At 41.0% G+C, this 22,529-nt stretch overlaps 1 protein-coding gene and 1 long non-coding RNA gene across 2 annotated transcripts in view; one reads left to right on the top strand and one right to left on the bottom strand.

Moving 5' to 3' along the window:
- The window catches only part of ALG14 (ALG14 UDP-N-acetylglucosaminyltransferase subunit), a 42,590-nt gene that overhangs the window by 7,620 nt on the left and 12,441 nt on the right, over positions 1-22,529 (top strand). The window contains exon 3 of the mRNA XM_060773957.2: positions 5,992-6,114. Coding sequence (XP_060629940.2) covers positions 5,992-6,114 — 123 coding nt within the window. The remainder of the gene's footprint in view (positions 1-5,991; positions 6,115-22,529) is intronic.
- LOC137096962 (uncharacterized) lies at positions 1,008-20,407 on the bottom strand. The gene is made up of 2 exons (XR_010909848.1): positions 20,298-20,407; positions 1,008-1,424 (listed from the first exon to the last, which is right to left on the bottom strand). It is a non-coding gene; the product is annotated as an uncharacterized lncRNA (long non-coding RNA).

The raw sequence follows: 22,529 nt of genomic DNA, 5'->3' as shown, positions 1-22,529 counted from the left end.
TTCCTAGGTAATTCACAGATTTTGAGATGCTTGTCTGTTCATAAGATGAAAAGCACACGTCTGCATTTTAGACGGATTAGGAATCAGCTGGTTTTCCCTGTAATAGGCAGTAAGAGCACCTAAAGCTTCAGAGAGCTTCTGTTCAACCATTTCAAAACTCCCTGATTAAGTGGTGATAGCATGATCGTCAGTAGTAACATTAACACATTGAATGGTCAGAGTACTGAGTAAACTAACCAGTCATTTTTCAAATAGAGGACCAGAGCTTGTTCACTTCAGTCTACACAAAAGATGTGCCCTAGGAAGGGGAAGGCACAGCAAAAGATGCGCCATATGTTCCTACATCTTCCTAAAACAAAAAAAAAAAGGCTTGTATATCAGTCAACAAATGTTACTTAGCCTCCTGGAGATTCATGGAGAAGGAGAGGGCTTTCCTTCTGGAGTGGTTTGCCTACCTTATATTCAGGGCACAATACATTCCATTCCTTCTCCATTCCTTCCACCCACATATGATTCCTGGTTGGCCATAAATATGAGACTAGCTTTGACAGTGCTAACCATCTGGAGATTGGAAGAGCTGATTGTAGCAGGTACATTCCTCCACCTCTGGATAATTTGACATTGAGAATATTACGTCTCCCATTTTATGTGAATAGATAGAGATACTTGCATGTGAATAGATAGAGATACTTGCTTCTGTCCACAAGGGTCTCCAGATCTGGAAGATTAGAGGTGAAATTATATTTTTAAAGTTCAAAATAATCTAAAATTATCCCTGCAGGGGTAAATCAGACTACCAGATTTAGTCCAAATACAAGAGGCAGTATATACCAGCTTTAATAAAATTCCTGCTCGGAATTCTCTGTTTTGATAACGCATTCCAAAGATCAAGGCGTAGACATTCTTAGCATACTCAAGAGGGAAGTAAACAGCAAAACAGAAGGCTTGGATGGGAGTGAGAGCTGGCAGCCAAGGCATCCTCTATTATTTGCGGCCTTTAAAAAAAAAAAGGCCATATCCCAGGGTATGAAAAGTTCATGTTTCAAGATGAACTAAAATACAAAGTACACAAAAGAGCAATACTTTTATTCGCCAACCGAAATATACAAAATATATCATGCAAGCTATTCAAGCTCCATTGCTCATTCATCAGGAAAAAGATGTTTAAAAGGCACACCAGATAACAAAAGTGAGATTGTTAGTGTCATCAGATCAGATGTTGTTTTGATTTTAGTTCAGTTGGTGCAGAAATAGGTCAATACAGGCAGAGGACACTCCCCTCTTGAACATGTAGGGACTGAGACAAAAGACAGTGAAATTTAAACTCCATTTACAGCTGCACAGTGATGATGATGATGGTGGTGGTGGTGGTGGTGGTGATGATGATGCTTTATTTACATCCCACTCCCCGAAGGGACTCGGAGCTGCTTGCAACAAAGAAAATAGAAACAAATAATAATAAATGCAGACACTGTCAAAAATAACTCAATAACAATAAAATAAACAAGGTAAACACAAAACATAGCACATATAACTCAAAAAATTGCAACTATAATCAAATAACTCATTGAAATTCAGGGTGCCTTTGGCCTTTGTGAAGCAACAGGTTCATTCTTAAAGCAAAGAACATTGGATTTCTCAAGAAGTCTCTGTACTGGTGCATCTGGAAAAAACTTGTTGCTTTGGCTCCAGTAGGAGCCCAGTTGTCCTTTCCATGGCTTTTATAAATCTAACTTTATGTTCCTTTCTTTTCAAGAGTCTACTATGGGCCAATATATATCTTCATCAATTTTGGTTGTGACAGTGCATTTAGTTATCTCTGTGCAAACTGCTTCTGGGGGAAAATTGAACACACTAAACTCATAGTGGTCCCACTTCTGCAGCATTGCTCATGACACCTTCTTTGTTGGAGATTTGCAGAGAGTTCCACAGCTGAACAGCTCTCACAGTTAGAAAGTTCTTCCTAATGTTCAAGTGAAATTTCCTTTCCTGTAGTTTGAAGCCATTGTTCTGCATCTTAGGACCCTTCCACACAGCCATATATTCCAGAATATCAAGACAGAAAATCCCACATTATCTGAGTGTGGACTCAGATAACCCAGTTCAGAGCAGATATTGTGGGATTTTCTGTCTTGATATTCTGGGATATAGAGCTGTGCGGAAGGGCCCCCATTCTACAGGGCAGCAGAAAACAAGCTTGCCCAACAGCAACAATCTGCTACCTAGATTGGGCTAATGATCAGAACAGAGTTGGGGGGCAAATTAGGGGTGGACTTGTATGTGAATGCAAAATGAGTTCAGCTTTCATACAGAAATCAAATTACTAAATTCAAGCAATGTCCAGAGTTAACCTGTTATTTTATTAAAAGAATGATCTCTCTTTGTTTAATCTGCTTTTGACAGTTCATCTTGTTGCCCACTAGATGGGGCACTGACATAATAGTTCAGCTGCAATGCCTGCTTCAGTAGACTCCCAGGCCCCATTTCCATTGCCATATAAAATCCAGATTGTCTGCTTTGTATTGTATTATATGGTAGTGTAGATTCATATAATCCAGACCAAAGCAGATAATGTGGATTATCTTCTTTGATAATCTGGATTATATGGCAGTGTGGAAAGGGCCACAGTTAAATGGTACCCATGGGGATTGGTAGATGCCAGATAATGTAGTTTCTGGGTGCCTGAGAGTTACTATTAAAATAGGCCTAATGAATACTATATCCCATGCTATATCATATTATAAACTCTGGATGACTTGATATTAATATTGAAATACAGTAATTAAAAGCAAATTAATACAAAGAAAATTTAATGTAACACAATTTTACTGTATTATAAAACTGATTTACTATATGAAAAAAATTGATTTTATATTATTTTTTATTTAAAGTATTATTTCTTCTTTTTTTGCCAGTTGCTTGAGTTCCAATTAACTGAGAATACGATATCCTGTTCAAGAACACACCAAGAGAACATCTATTTATATTTTCTAAGTAGTTTAATTGTAATGTTCCATCAGCTCCAGCCTTGAAAAAAATCTTTAAAATGTGATTGCACAATAGATTTTTTTCTACTGCCCCCTTAAGAGGGTGATGACCTTCATTCCCATGCTGGCCACAGATGTGTGAGTAGCGAAGCCTTGTCCTTCATGGTCAGCCAAGCAACACAGAATGCTACCCACATAAACTGGATCTGCACTGCCCTATATCCCAGGATCAGATTCCAAATTATCTGATTTGAACAGGATTTTATGAGTCTACATTGCCAGATAATCTGCTATAAACAGATAATCTGTGATCAGTTCCTGGGATATAGGGTGGTGTAGATTCAGCTTTAGAAAGCCAACAGGAAGTAAATCCCAAGTAGGCTTGCAGAAGAGCAACAGAATTGAAGAGCAATCATCTGTCACTCCACAAAAAGGCCACTTCCAGGACTCCACTCCCAAAAGACTTGCTAGTACCACACAGCTGCTGTTGAAGTTTGACAGTGAGCACCATTGTAGTGCCCCACTAGACCCAAGAAGTGAATTTCAGAGGCAAATACAACCAGCTGGGCTTACAAAAATGGCAGAAACAGGCTCCCTGTGGGCTACAGGTTGCCACCTCTTGCATTACTCCATCAGAAACACAAAAGCTTAACTAGACAAATAGAGTGCTCCATCAGGTCACCTCCAGGCCCCTTCTACACTGCCATATAATTCAGATTATCAAAGCAGAAAATCCACATTATCTGTTTTGAACTGGATTATATGGCATTATAGGTTCGTATAATCCAGTTCAAAGATTTTATATGAACCTACATTGCCATATAATCCAGTTCAAAGAAGATAATCTAGATTTTATATGTTAGTGTAAAAAGGTCACAGACAGGAAGTGGGATTAAATATCCTGGTATCTCAAAGAGAGTCCACACACAGAGCTATTAGTCCCGGGAAATGGTCCCACGGCGTCCTGAAAGGCTTGGTTAATTCGAATTCAAAGCCATTGCAAAGGTACTGTGGGACATCTGCCAGAAGTTCTATTTTTTTCCCTAATGACTCTCCAAGATGCATAAGCATTTTGCCAAAGTTGTGGTGCCGATGTGCCTCTCCTCTCCCTCACTCCTGGTGCCACCAAGTTTGCCCTCTAGAACCTTGTTTCCTTTTGGGGTCACTTGCCTGCAATATGCTGCTGCCCACTGGCTAATTTCAAGCTCTGTTTCCTTTCAGAAATACACAGGAAATGAGAACAAAGGAATGGTTAGAGAGAAATCGCATGGAAATTGCTTTCCTCTCCTGCTTCAATTTAGCCACCTGTGTGTCAACCAGCTGTTTCAGGATTTAAATATAAGGATAAGTGCTGAAGCAGTCTACACTAGCAAACTGCAATGAACTTTCATTTTGGGGGGAGCACTGGGATATACAGTGATCCGTAGCAGTACATTTTTGCCTGATACTGGATTTTTTGTTAATCTTTTTATCACATGCTTTTCATGCTGTCCTGCAACCAAACGCACATTATGGGTGTACATTTTGTAGCCCCACAGTCAGCCATTGCAGAGCATTTGATGAACCAACCTGGACATGGCATATTATTTGAGAACACAGAAATTCTGGACCACTCTAACAACCACGATGTCAGACTACACAGAGAAGCCATTGAAATCCACACGCATGTGGCCAATTTCAACAGAAAGGAGGAAACCAAGAAAGTGAACAAAATCTGACTACCAGTATTTAAAAGAACTCTAAAATCAGGACAGTAAATAAAGAACAACACTCTGAAAATGGGAATTCCTGAGAAGAAACAATCAGGGCCAGCTAGCACCTCCCAACAAAGGATTTCCCCAGGCAAGAATCAACCAGCCCTTGAAGCTGCAAGGCCATTAAATGCTAATCAAGGTGATTAATTACAACATTCACATTTGTCTCCAACAGACAAGAGTTTTTTTCTCCCACCCTGGACATTCCACAGATATATAAAGCTCCCTTGTCTAGTTTCCAGTATACCTCACAACCGCTAAGGATGCCTGCCATAGATGGGGGCGAAATGTCAGGAGAGAATGCTTCTGGAACATGGCCATACAGTCCAGAAAACTCACAGCAACCCAGTGATTATGGCCATGAAAGCCTTCGACAACACATTGAGATTCTTTCTGCTTTTTGGTTGCTATGGAAAATGCTAAATACAAAGCTGATCTGTGTTACCCATTGTTCTTAATTGTGTACCTCTGTGATCTCAGGCTTAGACCTTGAAGCTTTCCAAACATTTCATGTTTGTGACACATTTTTTAGACATGCATCTTTTTGTAACACAGTAATTCAATTTTACTACCAAACTGGAGGTTAAATCAACCCCTTATAAGAGATACAGACACATACTTGTATTATAATAACAAAATGTATGGGGATACAACATATCTCATGAAAACTTTTCATTTATAGTTTTTAAAATATATGATTTTATTCCTTATTTCACATAGACTCAGAGGTTCACGCGACATACCTACACACTGCAGCCAACACAACATGTTGCCACACACATCTTGGAAAGTCCTGCTTCAAGTGCAGTACCAAACTAGTAGTTAAGTGTGCATATGGATGAGGATGCAATACAGAGTCCATTCAACATAATAGGTGGTGGCATCCAGGCAGTGATGGAGAAAGATGTGTGCCATATAACTTGCCTTATATAGATAAGGTAGCATGCTGCCTTGAGTTATTGTGGACACTCTCCCATCACCAATCTTAAAGAAAAATTCAGCTGGCAGTCTAGTGGGCTTTTTGTACATGGAATGGGTGGGAGCAACACTTGTTATTCTTATCCAGCAGAAGAATGTATTGGGTTGGCCATGCAAAACAATAATCTGGAGCCAGTCAGAGCTTTGCCTGTGCTTATTCCTTCTTGGGCAAATTAGAGTTTTGCTGGAATACAACTACAAAAAGATATGGAACTAGGTGTTATTAGACTCATTTCTCTGTGTAAATCAATTTCTCTCCTTATTTTTCCAAGTTCACCCTCCATCGCATTCCTAGAAGCCGGGAAGTTCGTCAGTCGTGGAGCTCTTCAGTACTAACAACTATGCATTCCATGTTTTATGCGCTTCCTTTGGCCTTCAGACTCAAGCCAGATTTGGTATGTAAAACAATACTAGACAGAAAGAAAATATGAAGAAATGCTAATATGTTCCAAGAGGAAATTGCTTCACTATTTTGGTATCATCAGTTCTGGAGAATGAAAAAATGGATTTGTAATTATTGCCCATTTCCAAATGTTTCATTTTGTATGTCTTTACATCAGGGATGTCAAACTCATTTTTACTGAGGGCCACATCAGTCTTGTGGTTGCCTTCATTTTGCCCTAACACTGAAAGCCTTGCAGGCCACATAAAATAATGTGGTGGGCTGGATTTAGCCCACAGGCCTTGTGTTTGCCATATGTGCTCTACATAGAATTAGCAACCGGAAGCCTGCGGGTTGTTCCTTTGGGGTGTCACCTATTCCCTTCTACCATCTGCCCAGAAACAAAAGTAATATGTAGAGATAGACTCTGTTTGGGGTTGGCTGGAGCCCTGATCCAACATTTTCTCCATTTCCTCAGAGTGGCTTTTCCATAAAGCAAGGAGCTGACCTGGTGTCTTAAATGAAATCATGGTCTTTGTGATCCCTTTTCTAGTGCCCCCTGTCTCTCCCATTTCTATATATTGATTTTCCTTTTTCATTAAAGAGGAAGTAAAACGCCCCAGATCAAACTAAATAAGCATCTTTATGAGATGAGTACATTAGAGCATTGCCTTGTTACAGTGGTGGCTTAATTTAATTAGCATCAATGGTATTGAGTTTCCATCATAAGGGAAATTGTCTGGATAATTAAATAGAGCAGTACATTACTAAAGGAGATGATTTGTTAAAAAAAAAAAAGGAGAAGAAGTACCATGCAGTAACCTAAATGTTGCAGTGGCCAACCAATCCATTGTTTGTGCATGTGTATGCATAATGCTTTTATGTCACTTGTTGATTTATGGTGACCCCATAAATCTAATAGTTTTCCTAAGCAAGAAATATTCGTATATAGTATTGCCAGTTACAAAATAATTGTAGCCTCTACTGGGAATGGCAGTTGCTATATTTGCTCTTCTAGTGATAGTTTAACTTAGTTTGTGGGTTTTTTTTTTAACTTGCTAGAGCAATGGCACAAATACAGTGTTCTACCATGAACTTTGCACTGAGGTCTCACTTGTGTATGTTTTGTGCTGTGGTAATAATGAACCTGTGATAGCAGTTTTGACTATGAATTGTGAAACTGCGACACACTGTGCTTTCAAGACACGGCAACAGATACTAGGTATTTTGGTTCCTGGTGGGTTCTAATCTGCTTAATGAACCAATATGTATGATGGATAAGACTGTGATCTCTGAATCAGAATTCTCCTATACAAATTTGAGTTGCATCGGTGGCTGCAACAAAGGAGGAATTCATATTCTAGAACGGTCTCCCCTACTCTTTCCTTTGTAGACTGGTCAGGCTCCCATTTCAGAATTGCACTGCTATTGATTTCCATGACAAAGTAGCCCAAGGGATAACCCTCTTAATACTTCTTTTTTTTCTTTTCTTGTAATGTTACGTTTACAGTTGCCTGCTTAATTCGTATTACTACTAGATAGGATGCCCCACAGAAGTGATGGTGGTAGTAGTAATAATAATAATAATAATAATTATTATTATTATTATTTATAATGTGCCCTCTCTCCCCAAAGGGACTCAGGGTGGTTCCCCCCCCCCCAAAAAAAGGGCAAATATTCAATGCCCAAAAACAGACAAACAGTAATCAAACAACATGAAATAAAATGGACTCAATATAAGTTATTAACTACCAAAAATAGAGGGTTAGACTAAATAAACATAATAAACACAAGGAGTCAAACCAATTGAAACATAATACATTAAAAGCATAATATAGTACTGTATATCACATCGGCGGGCTGAGGCTAGCATCCGATGTCAAGGTGAGAATTTGTATAAGATGTGCTAATCCTCTTCCTCTCCGTAAACTATATTGCACAAATGGGTCTTTAAAAGCTTTTTGAAGGAGAGGAGAGAGGAGGCCATTTTTAGTTCTTTAGAGAGGGCGTTCCAGAGGTGAGAAGTGGCCACAGAGAAGGCCCCCTCTCTCATTCTCACCAATCGTGCTTGAGATGGGGGTGGGACTGAGAGCAGGGCCTCCTGTGTGGACCGCAGTGCTCATGCTAGTTTGTATGCGGAGATATGGTTTTTCAGATAGTCTGGGCCCAATCCATTTAGGGCTTTATACCTAATAACTAGCACTTTGTATTTAGCCCAGAAACGGGCTGGCAGCCAGTGGAGCTGCCGTAACATGCAAGTAGTTCTCTCCCTGTACCCAAAAGTGCCTACCCAAAAGTGATGGAAGAGAATGATGTGTCATCTGGGTAGACATTATGAAGAAAAGTGATATGACTGCTTCTATGCATCCAGGCAGAAAGCCATGTTTTTTTCTACACCCCTAGTAGGTTTCCACAGATATTGTACAGAAAAAAGCTATTCCTGCCTCTGTGGGGACAGCTATGCCTTTTCTCATGCAGTTTCCCTGGAAGTAGCATGCCATTCCCAGGGGGAATTCCTACTGTATATTTAATACAAATAGCAAGAAACTAGTGTCTGTTAAAAAAAAGAAAAAAAAAGAAAGAGAATCTGTGCCGACCCTTAGGCTATCTCTTAAGTACTTTTGAAAGATTTTCAGAATAATTAATTACTGCTGTTGTAGATTTTTCCCACAGAGAAATGGGAAATCATGGGCTTACTGCCCATCTCTCCCATGAGGCCATAAACAATCAGCACTCCTTTCTGCCACTCCTCTATCATACTTGCAATATTCATTATTGTCATTACTGTTTTGGTAGTCATTGCTGAAAGAATGGCCCTATTCACACTGTGTGGTAAGGTATAATTCCAAAGGGTAAGACGTTTTGGGAAATTTACTGGGAATACCAGCAGGCTGGTGCATGGACCCTTTTACCCTTCATGGCTTCTCTTCCCAGGAGGAGTGGTTGAAGCAGGGATGGACCGGCATTTGCCGCAGGTGACTCACTGTGATTTTAATGGACATGTCCTCTGTGGCATCTGCCCTCTGAGCCTCAATCCCTCTTCCTTATTTTGCTTTGATAGTGCTGCTTCCTCTTTCCTATGAGGTCAGGAAGCTAGAGATCTATCTATCTACCTCTACCTCATGCTAAATCCTCACATGCCGTGACTCCTTAATACAGTTCCTCGTGTTGTGGTGACTCCCAACCATAAAATTATTTTTGTTGCTGTTTCATAACTGTAATTTTGCTACTGTTATGAATCTTAGTGTAAATATCTGATATGCAGGAAGTATTTTTATTCACTGGACCAAATTTGGCACAAATACCTGATACGCCCACATTTGAGTACTGGTGGGGTTGGGGGGGATTGATTTTGTCCAACATGGCCAACTGTGAATACTGGTGGGATTTGGGAAGGATTGACCCACGATTTTGGGAGTTGTAGTTCACCCACATCCTTATGCATTTTCTAATGGGAGCATTAATAAAAAAACTAAAAGGAAAGACTGACTTTTTCTAATAAATAGCATTACAAAATACCTAAGCTGGTTCTATTGCTGCTCCTCTGTCTGATGATGCTGGACCACTCTCAGTCCCACCTCACGTGGGCGCTTTTCCCCCTGCCTTGAGGGGACTTGCTGGCATGAGGCTCCCTCCAGCCTCACATGCTCTCCCTAACCCATGCATGCAGACCACACTGCCATGCGTAGCACACGCCTGCTCTCCTCTCCCGCTTGGAGTCTCAGAAACAGCCCTCCACTTGGCTGAGAGGCCGGCCAATCACAGCAGGAGGAGAGCTTTTGGTGGGAGGATTTGCTGTCTGTTTCCAAAAAGGGATAGAAGGATAGGCAGAGAGATCTTCAGCCTTCTCTGCCAGAGGGGTTCGTAAGACCATCGGAAATATGTCCCGACCCCCAGGTTGAGAAACACTACTTTAGAGGATTTAGGCATCTGGAGGAAGGCCAATCTGTTTGAAAGGGAAGCCCCACCTCTCCCTTTAATCACTTGATTTCTGTTGTAAAACTGAAGTATGTGAGATGTTAATTGTTTCCTTTTATAACATGTCTCAGAAGACAGATCTGATAACAAATGAATGAAAGAATTATGTAGCATTTGATCAGCTCCCCCCCCCCCCTTTAGAGGGAGTGTTTGTATGTGCTGTTTTTTTTTTTTAATAAAAAAATCAAATCAGTTATCTTTTTGCTTGATTAATATATGGCATAGACACTTATTTAAATCAGAGTTTTGGCTTTGTAGCTTGAGAGTTGAGAGTTGACCAGCATACATTTAACTGCCTTTGGGTGAGAGTGTGTTTACTGAACAATTGAGTGCCACATTCTTGGCAGCTTCCCAGGTCTCTGTAGGTTTATGAGCCTCCAGAGGAGTGGAAGAAAAAAGTTGGTTCTGAGTTGACAGCGTTTATCAAAGACTGCTGCCATGGAACTCAACAGCTAAGTGTTAAAAATAGGAAACATCGGAGAAAGGCATTAAATGGTGCCAAAAACGCATAGTTGCCACGCTGGAATTTATGGAAAGCTGAGGCATGATCAGTGTAGGCACCCCCTTGTCTTTCTGCTAAACTGCTAAAAGGAAGGCAGTAGGATTTTGGAATGCTTTTTAAAAGTCACTTTCGTTGATTAAAAACTGATCATGCAAATTCTTGTGCCCTCCCAAACTCCTCTTGACTGGGGCAGAAATCCAAGGAGTGTAAAGAATGCACAGTTTAAGCAAATACAGGCAACAGGGCCTGGCTTTCATTCTGTAGGAACAGGAGACAGTCAAGCAGTTCACCAGACCGGATCTCACAATGATAACCTACTATTGCAATTGGCTGTGGTTCAAGTGTGCAGTGATAGGCTCTGAAATTCAGCATTCTGAAATTTAGCATTTTATTTATTAGGTGCTTCTGCATCTTGCTTTTCATCCAAGGAAGTGAAGGTAGGACACACTTCTTGGTCTTTCCCTTATCCCCACTTTTACAGCATGCTGTGAGATGTCTACAGGGAGCAGTGAGTTTTTGCTCCCCGTAGACTATCCCAGCCAGCCACTTACCCACAATATTTTCACACAAAATTCAACCCCATGTAAAGGGCGTTGTAGTCGTTCAGACAGGGTGTAATCCAAGTATGTGTCACTATTGCCAGGTATGACTTCTCAGGGAACTTGGCATACTAGTTTCAACTGTGCAAGTGCTCTCCTTGCCCCTGCTGAACCCTGGGTCTCTAGGTTCACGTGTGAGTTCAAAAGTACACAAAGATGTTGGGTTAAAGACAAACTTAGTCATGCTGACAACAGATCTATTTGAAAGAAACTTAAGTTAATAGTGGCTAACTTGTGTCATTCATTTCAAGAGACCTAGCTCCATTTCACTATGCTTGAACATTAGTTTCTTTGCCTGCAATAATAGAATCTACTCCACGTCTTCCTTGGCCTTCCTTCCATCCCTGTTCTGTCTATTTCATCCCTAATGAATGCTATGTACGAGCATCTCTCGGGGGAAATCAGGGCAAGGATCATGCTTACATTGAATATTTAGTGTTTAGCACAGGGATGGGGAGTCCCATCTCAAGGAAGCTGGATTCTCCCCTCCCTCCCAAGCCATCTACACATGAGACAGGGGCAAAAGGGGGCAGAGAATACTCTTCTGGCAATGTAATTAGATGCTCAGCCAATGATATTTCTCTGCATGATTCTTTAATTGGAAACCCAAATTCATCCATTCATTTTTTCTGGCAAACAGCAGGAGGTTCAGGTTCAGATGGCCCCTGCAAACACTGACTGGGAATGGGATGCTGTGAGTTTTCCGGGCTGTATGGCCATGTTCCAGAGGCATTCTCTCCTGATGTTTCACCCACATCTATGGCAGGCATCCTCAGAGGTTGTGAGGTCTATTCCCTTCTATCATCCAGCTAACACCTCCCAACAAAGGATCCCCCAGGCAGCAACCAGCCAGGTTTTGAAGCTGCAAAGCCATTCAATGCTAATCAAGGTGGCCAACTTGCCTCAAGCAGACAAGAGTTCTTTCTCCCACCCTGGACATTCCACAGATATACAAAACTCCCTTGCCTAGTTTCCAACAGACCTCACAACCTCTGAGGATGCCTGCAATAGATGTGGGTGAAACATCAGGAGAGAATGTCTCTTGAATATAGCCATACAACCCAGGAAACTCAAAGCAACCCAGTGATTCCATCCATGAAAGCTTTTGACAACACACTGACTGGGAGAGGTTGTCTTTGTTATACCCCATCGTCCCTTCCAAAGGAAGAGAAAGCTGTATAGGGTGGTTCTTTTATTACTGGAGATAACGGGGGAAGGGGGGGGGTTGCTCACCTTTAACCCCTATAACATAAAAATGTGGGTCTTGGCTAAGGGATAACCAGGGCTGAAATCATACACTTCATGGCCACAAATACCTTCCCTCTATCTTACTGTGTTTCATGTGCTTAACAGGGAGATAAAAATACCTTTCCATGTTCTTCCTTAATCTGGGGCTCGGTGTGTTTGTTTATGTGAACTGTCAACCTACGGCAACTCCTTGAATTTCACAGGGTTTTGACTTAATGAGAATTCACCAAACCAGGCATAAAAATTATCTGGGGCATTTGACAACACCTCAACAGAAAATACATACATCCATGAGGCAGAAAATGTCTTCAGCCAGCCCTATTTGCAAAACATACAACCCACATAAACACAATAGATTTCTTGAAACAATCTTTGTCCCAGCTGTTTTTAATGTGCATAGAGGTGTCTGGAACACAGCAATATTCTTTACACCTCCTTAGGTGGCAATGTTGTAAAATGCCAACCTCACAGGTCTAGTACTGAGTAGATTCTGTCACGAAATTGACTTGGTGGAAATTAAAATATCTAGTTAGGATGAAGGTTAAAATGACCCATGTACAATTAACAGGGCAGAGCTATATTCAAGAAGTCACAAATGAGGAAAAAACAGGGTGCCATATAAATGAATGAGGCCAGGGTTGGCAAGTACGTTCAAGGTTTTGTTGAGATTTGAATGCATGGCATGTTCTTAATTTATTTGCCTGTTTTGTGGAGGTTTGTTTTGTTTTTCTTTTTAAAAGACTCCTTCAATTTTCCTGAATTGAGTTGTTTGCTATAGTTTTTGTCTTTTCCTTTATCAAGGTCATGTTCAAGCATACATATGCCCATACATGTACATACCATACCTGAAGGGATGGAAGTCTATCACAGGGAACTGGCTTTCATTCCAGTGTTTTCCAGTGTATGCAGAATTACATCTGACTCCTTAGCCTCAATAGATTTCATACTTGGTTACTGCTTGGTAGACTAAAAGCAGCTATCTCCATTAAGGCTGAGAGCACTGTGATGTTCAGTGGAACACAGTACGGTACTCAATGACCTAACGAAGTACTGCTTGCCATTTGGTTACCATTGTTTTTAAAGATGCCAGGTTAGACACCTCAAAGGATGCGGGAAATATCCCCCCCCCCCCAAATTTCTAAAACCCATGTTTTTGACACAAGTAAGCCATGTAAGATGCCAGATTCATGAACTTGTTAAATTCACCATAACAAACAGACACGTTTGTTATAGAAACGCTTGCACAGTGGAATTATATGAAAGGCGATCTTTATTTCACTTAGCTAAGACTTTCCATTCTCTCTCCAGTTCTCCAAATGTCTTAAGTTCATTGCACTTCAGTAGCATGTTAGGATGGATAAATGAGCTATTGTTTCTTTATATCGTGATTCTCATTGGCTTTTTCTCCCCTTTTATTGGTGGAATATGTTCAAAACACTGGATTGTTTTCCAATATATTTGGGTATTGTGTGACTAGATCTTAGAAGATTTCACTTACAAGTCACTTAGGTAACATGATAAGAATTTTGTTGTCCCCCCCCCCCCCTTCGTTATTTCTAAAAAGCAGACTTTCTCTGTTAGAAGAAATCTGGCAAACTATTTTGTGGGATTTCCCTCTATAAGATGTCTTGCATAAAACTGCTACTCTAATGTTATATTTCTTGGCTAGTTTTGTATGAGTGGGGCATGCTGTTTTCCCCACAAAACAAGTGTTTAAGGTCAAATATTTTACTGCTGTAGACAGATCAGTAGTTCTCACTTTTGGAAAAATGATGCCATAACCTTTTGGGAAACGGCATTCATTACAGTATGGGAAAATTAGGAATCTTCCTGAGAAGAGATAAAAACTCGCTTGAGTCAACCTTCTCCTTAGCGGTAAATATCCACTAGTATGCATGCAAGGCAAATAGGTTTCTCATCTGTTAAACTGATACCCTAAATATCTCTTTGAACTGTTAGGGACAAAGATGTGCCAATGCACTGTGGGAGATACGTATGTTCCTGAACTTACCATGGAACAAGGAAACCACAGAGAATAGTGAATGCAACTGAAATGAATGACTTCTATCAATAACTATTAGAGTTGCCATGGAAAACCTTAAAAATCCTAAATAGTTATCCTTTCTAGGAATTTGATAGGCCCATCAGGGTGACTCGATTTAACTTCCAGTGGAAGTATACCATACAGTGTAGCAGGGGTTTCCAATCTTTTCGTTTCCCTGAGCTACGTTGAGAGAAAAAGAGTTGTCTTGGGCCACATAAAAAATATGCTGACACAAAAGATAGCTGATTAGTGAACTTAAAACATATCCCATTACCTTCTGCAATGAGCTGGGCTCACTGGATGTCAGATGACTCCACCCTCAGCTGCAGGCCCTGCCAGACTCAGGTACGTAGGACCAAAGCCTGCACCCATAGGCCTGAGCGCTTTGGGCCTATGGGTGCAGTCCCCTCCCTCAAATGTAAACGAAATGAAAATGAAAAACAAATACTTGACCTCCTGATTTTAAGAGGTTCAAATGAAAACAGATCGGGGGGCCCACCGAAAGCCAAACACAAAACAGATCAAGGTAAGTCTCGAATGCACAAGTCTAATATTTATACATAGCTATCGTGTCTCCTCTCAACCTTCTCTTCTGTGGGCTAAACATACCTAGTTCTTTGAGACACTCCTCATAGAGCATGGTCTCCAGACCTTTGAGCATTTAACTCTCCCTCCTCTGGACACCTTCCAGCTTGTCAATATTTGTTTAAACTGTGGTGCCCAGAATTGGACACAGTATTCCAGGTGAGGGGTACTGACCAAAGCAGAGTAGAATTTCTTTACCTGACCTCTCAGAACAATCATACGGTTGCAAACCTTCATCATTACTGCCTAAATAGCAAAGCATAGGCAGATGCTGCCCTCAGATTTGTGGGTTTTTTTATTCTATTCTGGCTTGGTATGAAATCCACATCCAGTTAACTTGCTTGCTGATCACCTGCTTGTGGCAGAGCACAAAGACCACAAAGAAGAAATTGACTTTCCTGTCATTGTGGTTCTGTGAGTTGTCATCCATGAATTCACACAATTCACCTTTCTTCCCAGTATCCATGTGTGCACCTGCCTACCTTTGATGGTAGACTACAAACCGTGTGTAGTAGAGACAGGGATGCTGCTAAATCGAGACAGGAATGCTGCTGAAAATCTCAGTTCTATAATGTTAATATTGTGGCTTTCAGCAGGTCCAGAATACGTGTGTGTGCAGACTCAAAGTCACCGAAAAGCAACATACTATTCTTTTTCTGCGTTTAATAAATGGACACAAATTAACACAGCCCTTTCTTCAAAACTATTTTACCCCAGAGAGAGCCACTCATAGGGAATTTAGAACAACATGATCACGTTGCTCTATGTTACATTGATTTAAATGACACTTAGGTCCAACTAATTTACTCTAAATTGGAACCATTCCTGTGTGTTAGCCTACCGCTAAGTTTATTTCTTATGTGGTTTTGTTTTAATTTTTTATAATGGTGAAACTCTTCCAAAACCAGTTATCTCCCCACTACCACAAAACACATTGGGGATTAGTTTGTTGATGCCAATTCTGTGAATGGCTTTGCTTCCTCACCTTCTGCTAACCCTGAGACATGCATGATTTAATACAGCACCCCTCCTAAAGACCTGGAAGGAAAGTAATGATAAGATCTCCAGAATTCATAAAGAACACCGTGTGGCTGGTAATTACCTAAGCAATTGCATGTGATGATAATATAAGAGAGATCGGAATGTTCTTTTGTTTTGTCAACAGCAGTAATTGTGTTCCTTTGGATATTTGCACTGAAAATAGCCAAGCTATCCAGTCTCTCTTTAGTTAGAGAATTTTTCGGAAATGGAGAGTGGAGCTTCGGCCTGGAGATTTAACATTGGCCTACAACTTGAGACCAGAGTTTGTATCCTCACTTTGCTATGGAAATCCATGGGGTGACCTTGGGCAAGTCATTAGTCTCTCAGAGAAGGTAAAGGCAAACTTCCTCTGAATAAAACTTGATAGGAAAACTTCATGATGCCTTGGGTCAGCGTAAGTGAGAAACAACTTGATGGCACACAACAAAAGAGAGAATATTTAATCTTCCCGATATGGTTTCATCAGGTGACAGTCTTCCTCCTCCTTTTGTGTAATAGAGCACACTCCACGGTCTGAAGCACTATTCTTCTAATAAAGCTTGCAGAGTGGCAAATTAGGATTTTGAAGTCCAAATCATTCGAGTGTACATTTTTTCAGCTTCATACAGTTCAGTCTTGTCTCGAGCTTTTATGAAATTGCGCTCTTGCATCTGAAGAGAATCTCAACAGAGTAGAAGCCCAGAGAATTAGTAAAATACTTTTGAGATGATATAGAATACAGCCTTCATATTACCGTATATGCTCGAGTATAAGCTGACCTGAATATAAGCGAGGCACCTAATTTTACCACAAAACACGGGGAAAATGTATTGACTTGAGTATAAGCGGAGGGTGGGAAATGAAGCAGCTATGGTAAATTTCAAAATAAAAATAAATACCAATAAAATTATATTAATCAAGGCATAAGTCAGTTAAATGTTTTTTTAATATTTACATAAAACTGTAATTTAAGATATAGCAGATGGGCTGCAGTGTACACTTTGTATACCAAAGGTCAGAATTTTAATCTTCAGCATTTCTAGTAAGTACTGCCAAAAACCCACACGCACACAATTATTATTATTATTATTATTATTATTATAACTTTATTTGTACCCCGCTAGCATCTCCCGAAGGATTCGATGCGGCTTACAACAGGCCGAAGCCCACACAATACAACAATACAATACCTAGCAAATAAAAACAGATTAAGCAGGAAAACAATACAATAGCAATACAACAAGACATTGTTAAAAACGGAGCCGGCCGGAATAGGGGTACAGGATTAAAAGTGCTGATGTGTCGGAGGGATATGGGATTATAATATAGGTGCGATGTGCAGTGTGAGGTGATCTTGGTTCTGACTAAAGTGCTTCTGGGATTTGGTCCTGGGATTCCCAGTCTGAGAAGGCACATGGGGTTCCTAGTCTGGGAAGGCACATTTGAACAGCCAGGTTTTCAAATTCTTCCTGAAGACTGCCAGTGTAGGGGCTTGTCTGAGGTCTTTCGGGAGGGTGTTCCAGAGGCGGGGGGCCACCACGGAAAAGGCCCTGTCCCGTGTCCCCACCAAACGCACTTGTGACGTGGGCGGGATCACGAGCAGGGCCTCTCCAGATGACCGGAGTGAACGTGTGGGTTCGTAGACAACGATGCGGTCACGCAGGTAGGGTGGTCCCAAACCGTTCAGGGCTTGCCAACCATCTGAAATCCTAAAGAAACACTTTTGACCAGTCTAAACAAAGATCTGACTTGCTATAAAATAGTATCATATATTCTTATCTCACAAGTTCAATTATAGGCCTAAATGAGATTTCCATTAGCAGAGTTGCTAAAGATACTGGGATTTGATCTCAGAACATAGCACTGTATTTCTTTATAGTTCAGTGGTTTTAGATGCCAGTCTCATATTGCTGATGACTTAGCTGTACTAAAATTGGAGTACAGAACATCTGGAAGATAGGGTTTGAGAGCCAATAATATAGATCTGTGTTTTTGAACTCTTAGTACAATGCATTCCTGCCATCATACCTTTCTTTAACTAGCTTAAGATGCATTTGCACTGTAGAATTAATGCAGAGCCCCCGGCTGCACAATGGGTTAAACCCTTATGCCAGCAGGACTGCTGACCGACAGGCCAGCTGTTCAAATCCAGGGAGAGTGGGTTGAGCTCCCGCTGTCAGTTCCAGCTCCCCATTTGGGGACATGAGAGAAGCCTCCCACAAGGATGGTAAAATATAAAAAAAAATCCAGACGTCCCCTGGGCAACATCCTTGCAGACAGCCAATTCTCTCACACAGGAAGCCACTTGCAGTTTCTCAAGTCCCTTCTGATAAACACACACACACACAAAAGTAGTTTGGTGAAGCAATAGTACTCCATGGCAGAGATAGCTATAGGGAGCATACAACACCCCTATTAAAACAGTTTCGTTGGCTGCCGATAAGTTGCCGAGCCAAATTCAAGGTGCAGGTCATGACCTATAAAGCCCTAAACGGTTCAGGCCCCGCCTATCTCCGCAGTCGCATCTCCTACTATGAACCGGCGCGAGCTCTAAGATCTTCTGGTGAGGCCCTCCTCTCGGTCCCACTACCGTCTCAAGCGCGGTTGGTGGGGACGAGAGAGAGGGCCTTCTCAGTGGTGGCCCCCATCTCTGGAACGCCTTTCCAAAGGAAATAAGACAGGCCCCATCCCTCCCCTCCTTTCGTAAGAGCTTGAAGACCTGGTGGTTTCAACAAGCCTTTGAAAATGACCAGTTCTAACTCAGCTCCACACATCGTCTAAAACGGCCTTATTCTTTCTACCAGTTATGAACAGCCACAGACCCGTACCTAATATTATTGTTGCCTGCCATAGCATTGCACTTAATTCCCGGGCCCCCTAGAATTTTTTGGGCTTGCACAAATCTTGGCCCAGCCTTTTAAATTTTTAATTGCCTTGAACAGGCAGGATTACTTTTAATATATGTGTGTTATGGTGACAATTTTTATGTTTATATTTTGTTTGTTAATCTTATGGTTATGTTGTTTTTACTCTGTATGTTTTGTGATATTACTTGGGAACCGCTCTGAGTCCCCTCAGGGAGATGGAGCGGTATATAAAAAAAGTATTATTATTATTATTATTATAGCCAAAGACTTTACAAAACTACAGCTCCCATGATTCCATAACATTGAGCCATGGCAATTAAAGTGATGTCATATTCTATTAATTCTACAGTGTCACCCTCTACCACTTATATCTAAAGCATGTTACTATGCTCTTATTTGATTATGAGACATGCTACTTTTTTCCAATGCTAGTCTACACATTTACGATAGATAGATAGATAGATAGATAGATAGATAGATAGATAGATAAGGGTCTGGTGCAGTGGTTCTCAACCTGTGGGTCCCCAGATGTTTTGGCCTTCAACTCCCAGAAATCCTAACAGCTGGTAAAATGGCTGGGATTTCTGGGAGTTGTAGGCCAAAACACCTGGGGACCCACGGGTTGAGAACCACTGGTCTGGTGGTATAGTCCCACCAGGAAGAAACAAATATTGGCAGGAAAAGTCCTGCAGGTTTTTTTTTTTAAAATGGATCATACAAGTAGAATATAACATATTCACATTTCCTTGCAAGAATGAGTAGAAAACTACAAAAGCAATGTATACACAAAAAAGATTTCCATATATACTCTCCCCCTTCTGGTGTCCCCTATTGTCAGCACTTATCTCCTACTTATATTCATCTCTTTTCCTCTGTTTTCCCCCTTCTCTCCCCCTCCCTTTCACCCCCTCCCTCTGCGAATAGACATATATTCTCTGTATCATTCATTCTATTTATTTGGTCATAAGGATAGTCTGGTTCACTTTCTAGTATTTTATATTTCCCTTTACCTTGGCTTTCAGTTCTTCCCATTTCCTTTCTCATTTTCCCCTAGGATATCCATTAATATATTTATTTTTCCTATCCATAATGTAATCTTGGAGCATGTAATCTGCTAAATATTCGTACCATTTTTGTATATTCCATTTTTATACTCTTTCTATCCCAAGGCGATTGTAGCTTGTGCTGCAGCAAGCATATAATTTATCATATCGGTCCAATCTTTATTACCATTTCCCCCTTCCAGTTTCAGTTAGGCAGAGTGGAAGATCTGCTTTAGACAGCAGATCTGAATGATCATCAAAGGACAGAAAACTGTTATTTAATTTGTTTTCATTGTATTCAGTCACTTACAGTTTTTCCTGTCTCAGGTGCTGGGGAAAGGGGCCAACTTTGGATATTATGCATCTTTTCCACTTCAGGCAATAAAATGTTCTGGTTTAGCTCTGAATATTCACAGCCATTACCCTGCAGAAATAAAAATTTACAAGACAGCTGACATGAGCCTTGGAACAATCATACCCCCCAAATGCCCCAATTTGGCAGAACATTCTAATTTAATCCTTTGTCACACTTGTTCAGTGTTTTCAAAATCTCTTGGTTTTTCTCTTCTTCACCCTCTTTCTCCCTTTGTGTTCAGCTTTCTTCAATTGTTGCAGGTTCAAAGTACAAAAGTAGCGGAGAGGACAGGACAGATTCTTACCCTTTGCAATAGACTCAGCAAAATCTAAGCTGCAGCAGCCTCTCAAGTCTTTCTGCATTCTTCCTCATTAATAACTTTCCCCTGTTTTCCCCACGTTCCGATGTTGCTTGGCTGTTGGAGCTCAGCCTGTGATTGTGTTTAAGGATCAGGGTGTTTTGGATGTGGGGAATGATGACAATGAGGATAATGACGGTAATGGTGTTTCCAATGATATTGATGCTGAGAATGACCAGGAGTTCCCTGTTCAAAGTGTGTTTTCTCATGAGAATGTCCCTGAAGGGTGTGGGGATGATGTATGCTTCCTGAATTGCTACCAGAGAATTCCCATGATTTGGAGCTTGAGAACAGCTTGGCACCTGGACCAGCTGCAGAAATTAGTAAGCAAATAGATAGCCGGGATGTTATTAGTCAAAATAGAAAAGCAGATCAATGGCTCAGACATTCTTCCCGGCTCAGAGAAAGAAAGATAAGGGATTCAAGGCTAAAGCAAAACCAATTTCTAGCTGCTTGGGACATAGCTTAACAAGAAGATAAAAAGTCCCAAGTACAGGATCTGTAGTCAGATGAAACATCGTTTGGAATCAAGTCAAGATCTTGTGCCTGTTCCTTGGAAGCCTTGCTTTGAAAAGATTCATGTTTAAGTGCATTTGGTTCATGGTTTTAATTCTTGGATTTTATGATTATGTGTGTAAGTCCTTTGGATTCATGTTTCTAGTTTTTTCGATTTTACTGTTCCTGTTTCTGTTTTTCATGAACTTTGATGGACTAATTCCCTGGACTATTTTGTTCCAGCTTATCTTCCTACCTAATTGGATTTACCTATTCCTTTAAAGTGCTTTTTACTTTTTACTGCTTTTTAATTATCTTCAATAAACAGGGTGCATTTCTACTCAACTGTGTGGTGTTTAAAGTCAGAGGGCTTTTCCTGGTTCGGAGTGCCACATTGGCCATATAGGTCCCGGTTTCTTTTAACAAATGTTGGACGTTCTTTATTGCTGCTTTGCACTAGCTTTGTATTCACCGGAACAGTTTATGTTTCACTCCTTCACATGAGGCATTTTTGCCTTGTTTTGCTGCTTTGTTGTGCAGCAAGGGCAGGGTCTCTTGTGCGCCATCACATAATGTATGAGAGGTCCCACCCACATTCTCCTCCACTGCAGGGGGGGGGGTGTAGTTTGGGTAGCTCCAATGGAACTACTCACACTTTCCTTCTCTTTTCCCCATATGATGGAAAGGGCGGTGGGGCAGCACACATTGCTGCCCTTTCTCCCATGTGATGGGAGAGGGACAGAGTTCCAATGTGGCCTCTCCCACCCCCACTGTATGATGGAGGAAGGAGGGACAGCATGCGGGTCACCACAAGCTGTCCCACGCGCCTTCCCTTTCGCCAGCGATTGCCAGTTCAACAGCACAGCCCAAAAGGGCCATGTGAAGAGGTCCTCTACTCCCAAACCACAAAAGTGGAGTCCAGATATTCCAGTGAAGTAACCCATTCCAGTTTTGGGAATGATGTCTTTAGACAACAGGAGTAAGTTCACCATCCTACTTACTACTGCTAAGAAGGCAGAAAAGAACAACTCAGGTTGTTTTGGCACTTCTCCTACTTGGGAATGGAAAGAACCATTTGAATATTGTTCTTTTTAGTACCTTGTGAAATTATCCATTAACCTTTCCATTAGACACAATGGAATGTTGTTTTGATACAGTAGAAGGACAAACTACTTTGAAGCATGTCCTTGATCACCTGTCAAGTTCTTGAGAGAGCTGCCTACTGATCCTAGTATAGCCAGTGAATGGGGCTTTGTTTGCCTGCAAATGGTGTTTCCTTATAAATGAACAGACATGAATAATATCAAGAAGTGATCACTTAGTTTGTAGTGCAG

This window comes from Anolis sagrei, chromosome 4 (assembly GCF_037176765.1).
Source record: "Anolis sagrei isolate rAnoSag1 chromosome 4, rAnoSag1.mat, whole genome shotgun sequence".
In the NCBI taxonomy this organism is placed as follows: domain Eukaryota; kingdom Metazoa; phylum Chordata; class Lepidosauria; order Squamata; family Dactyloidae; genus Anolis; species Anolis sagrei.
The sequence above is the reverse complement of the archived record's forward strand: the minus strand, read 5'-3'. Positions and strand labels throughout refer to the sequence as shown.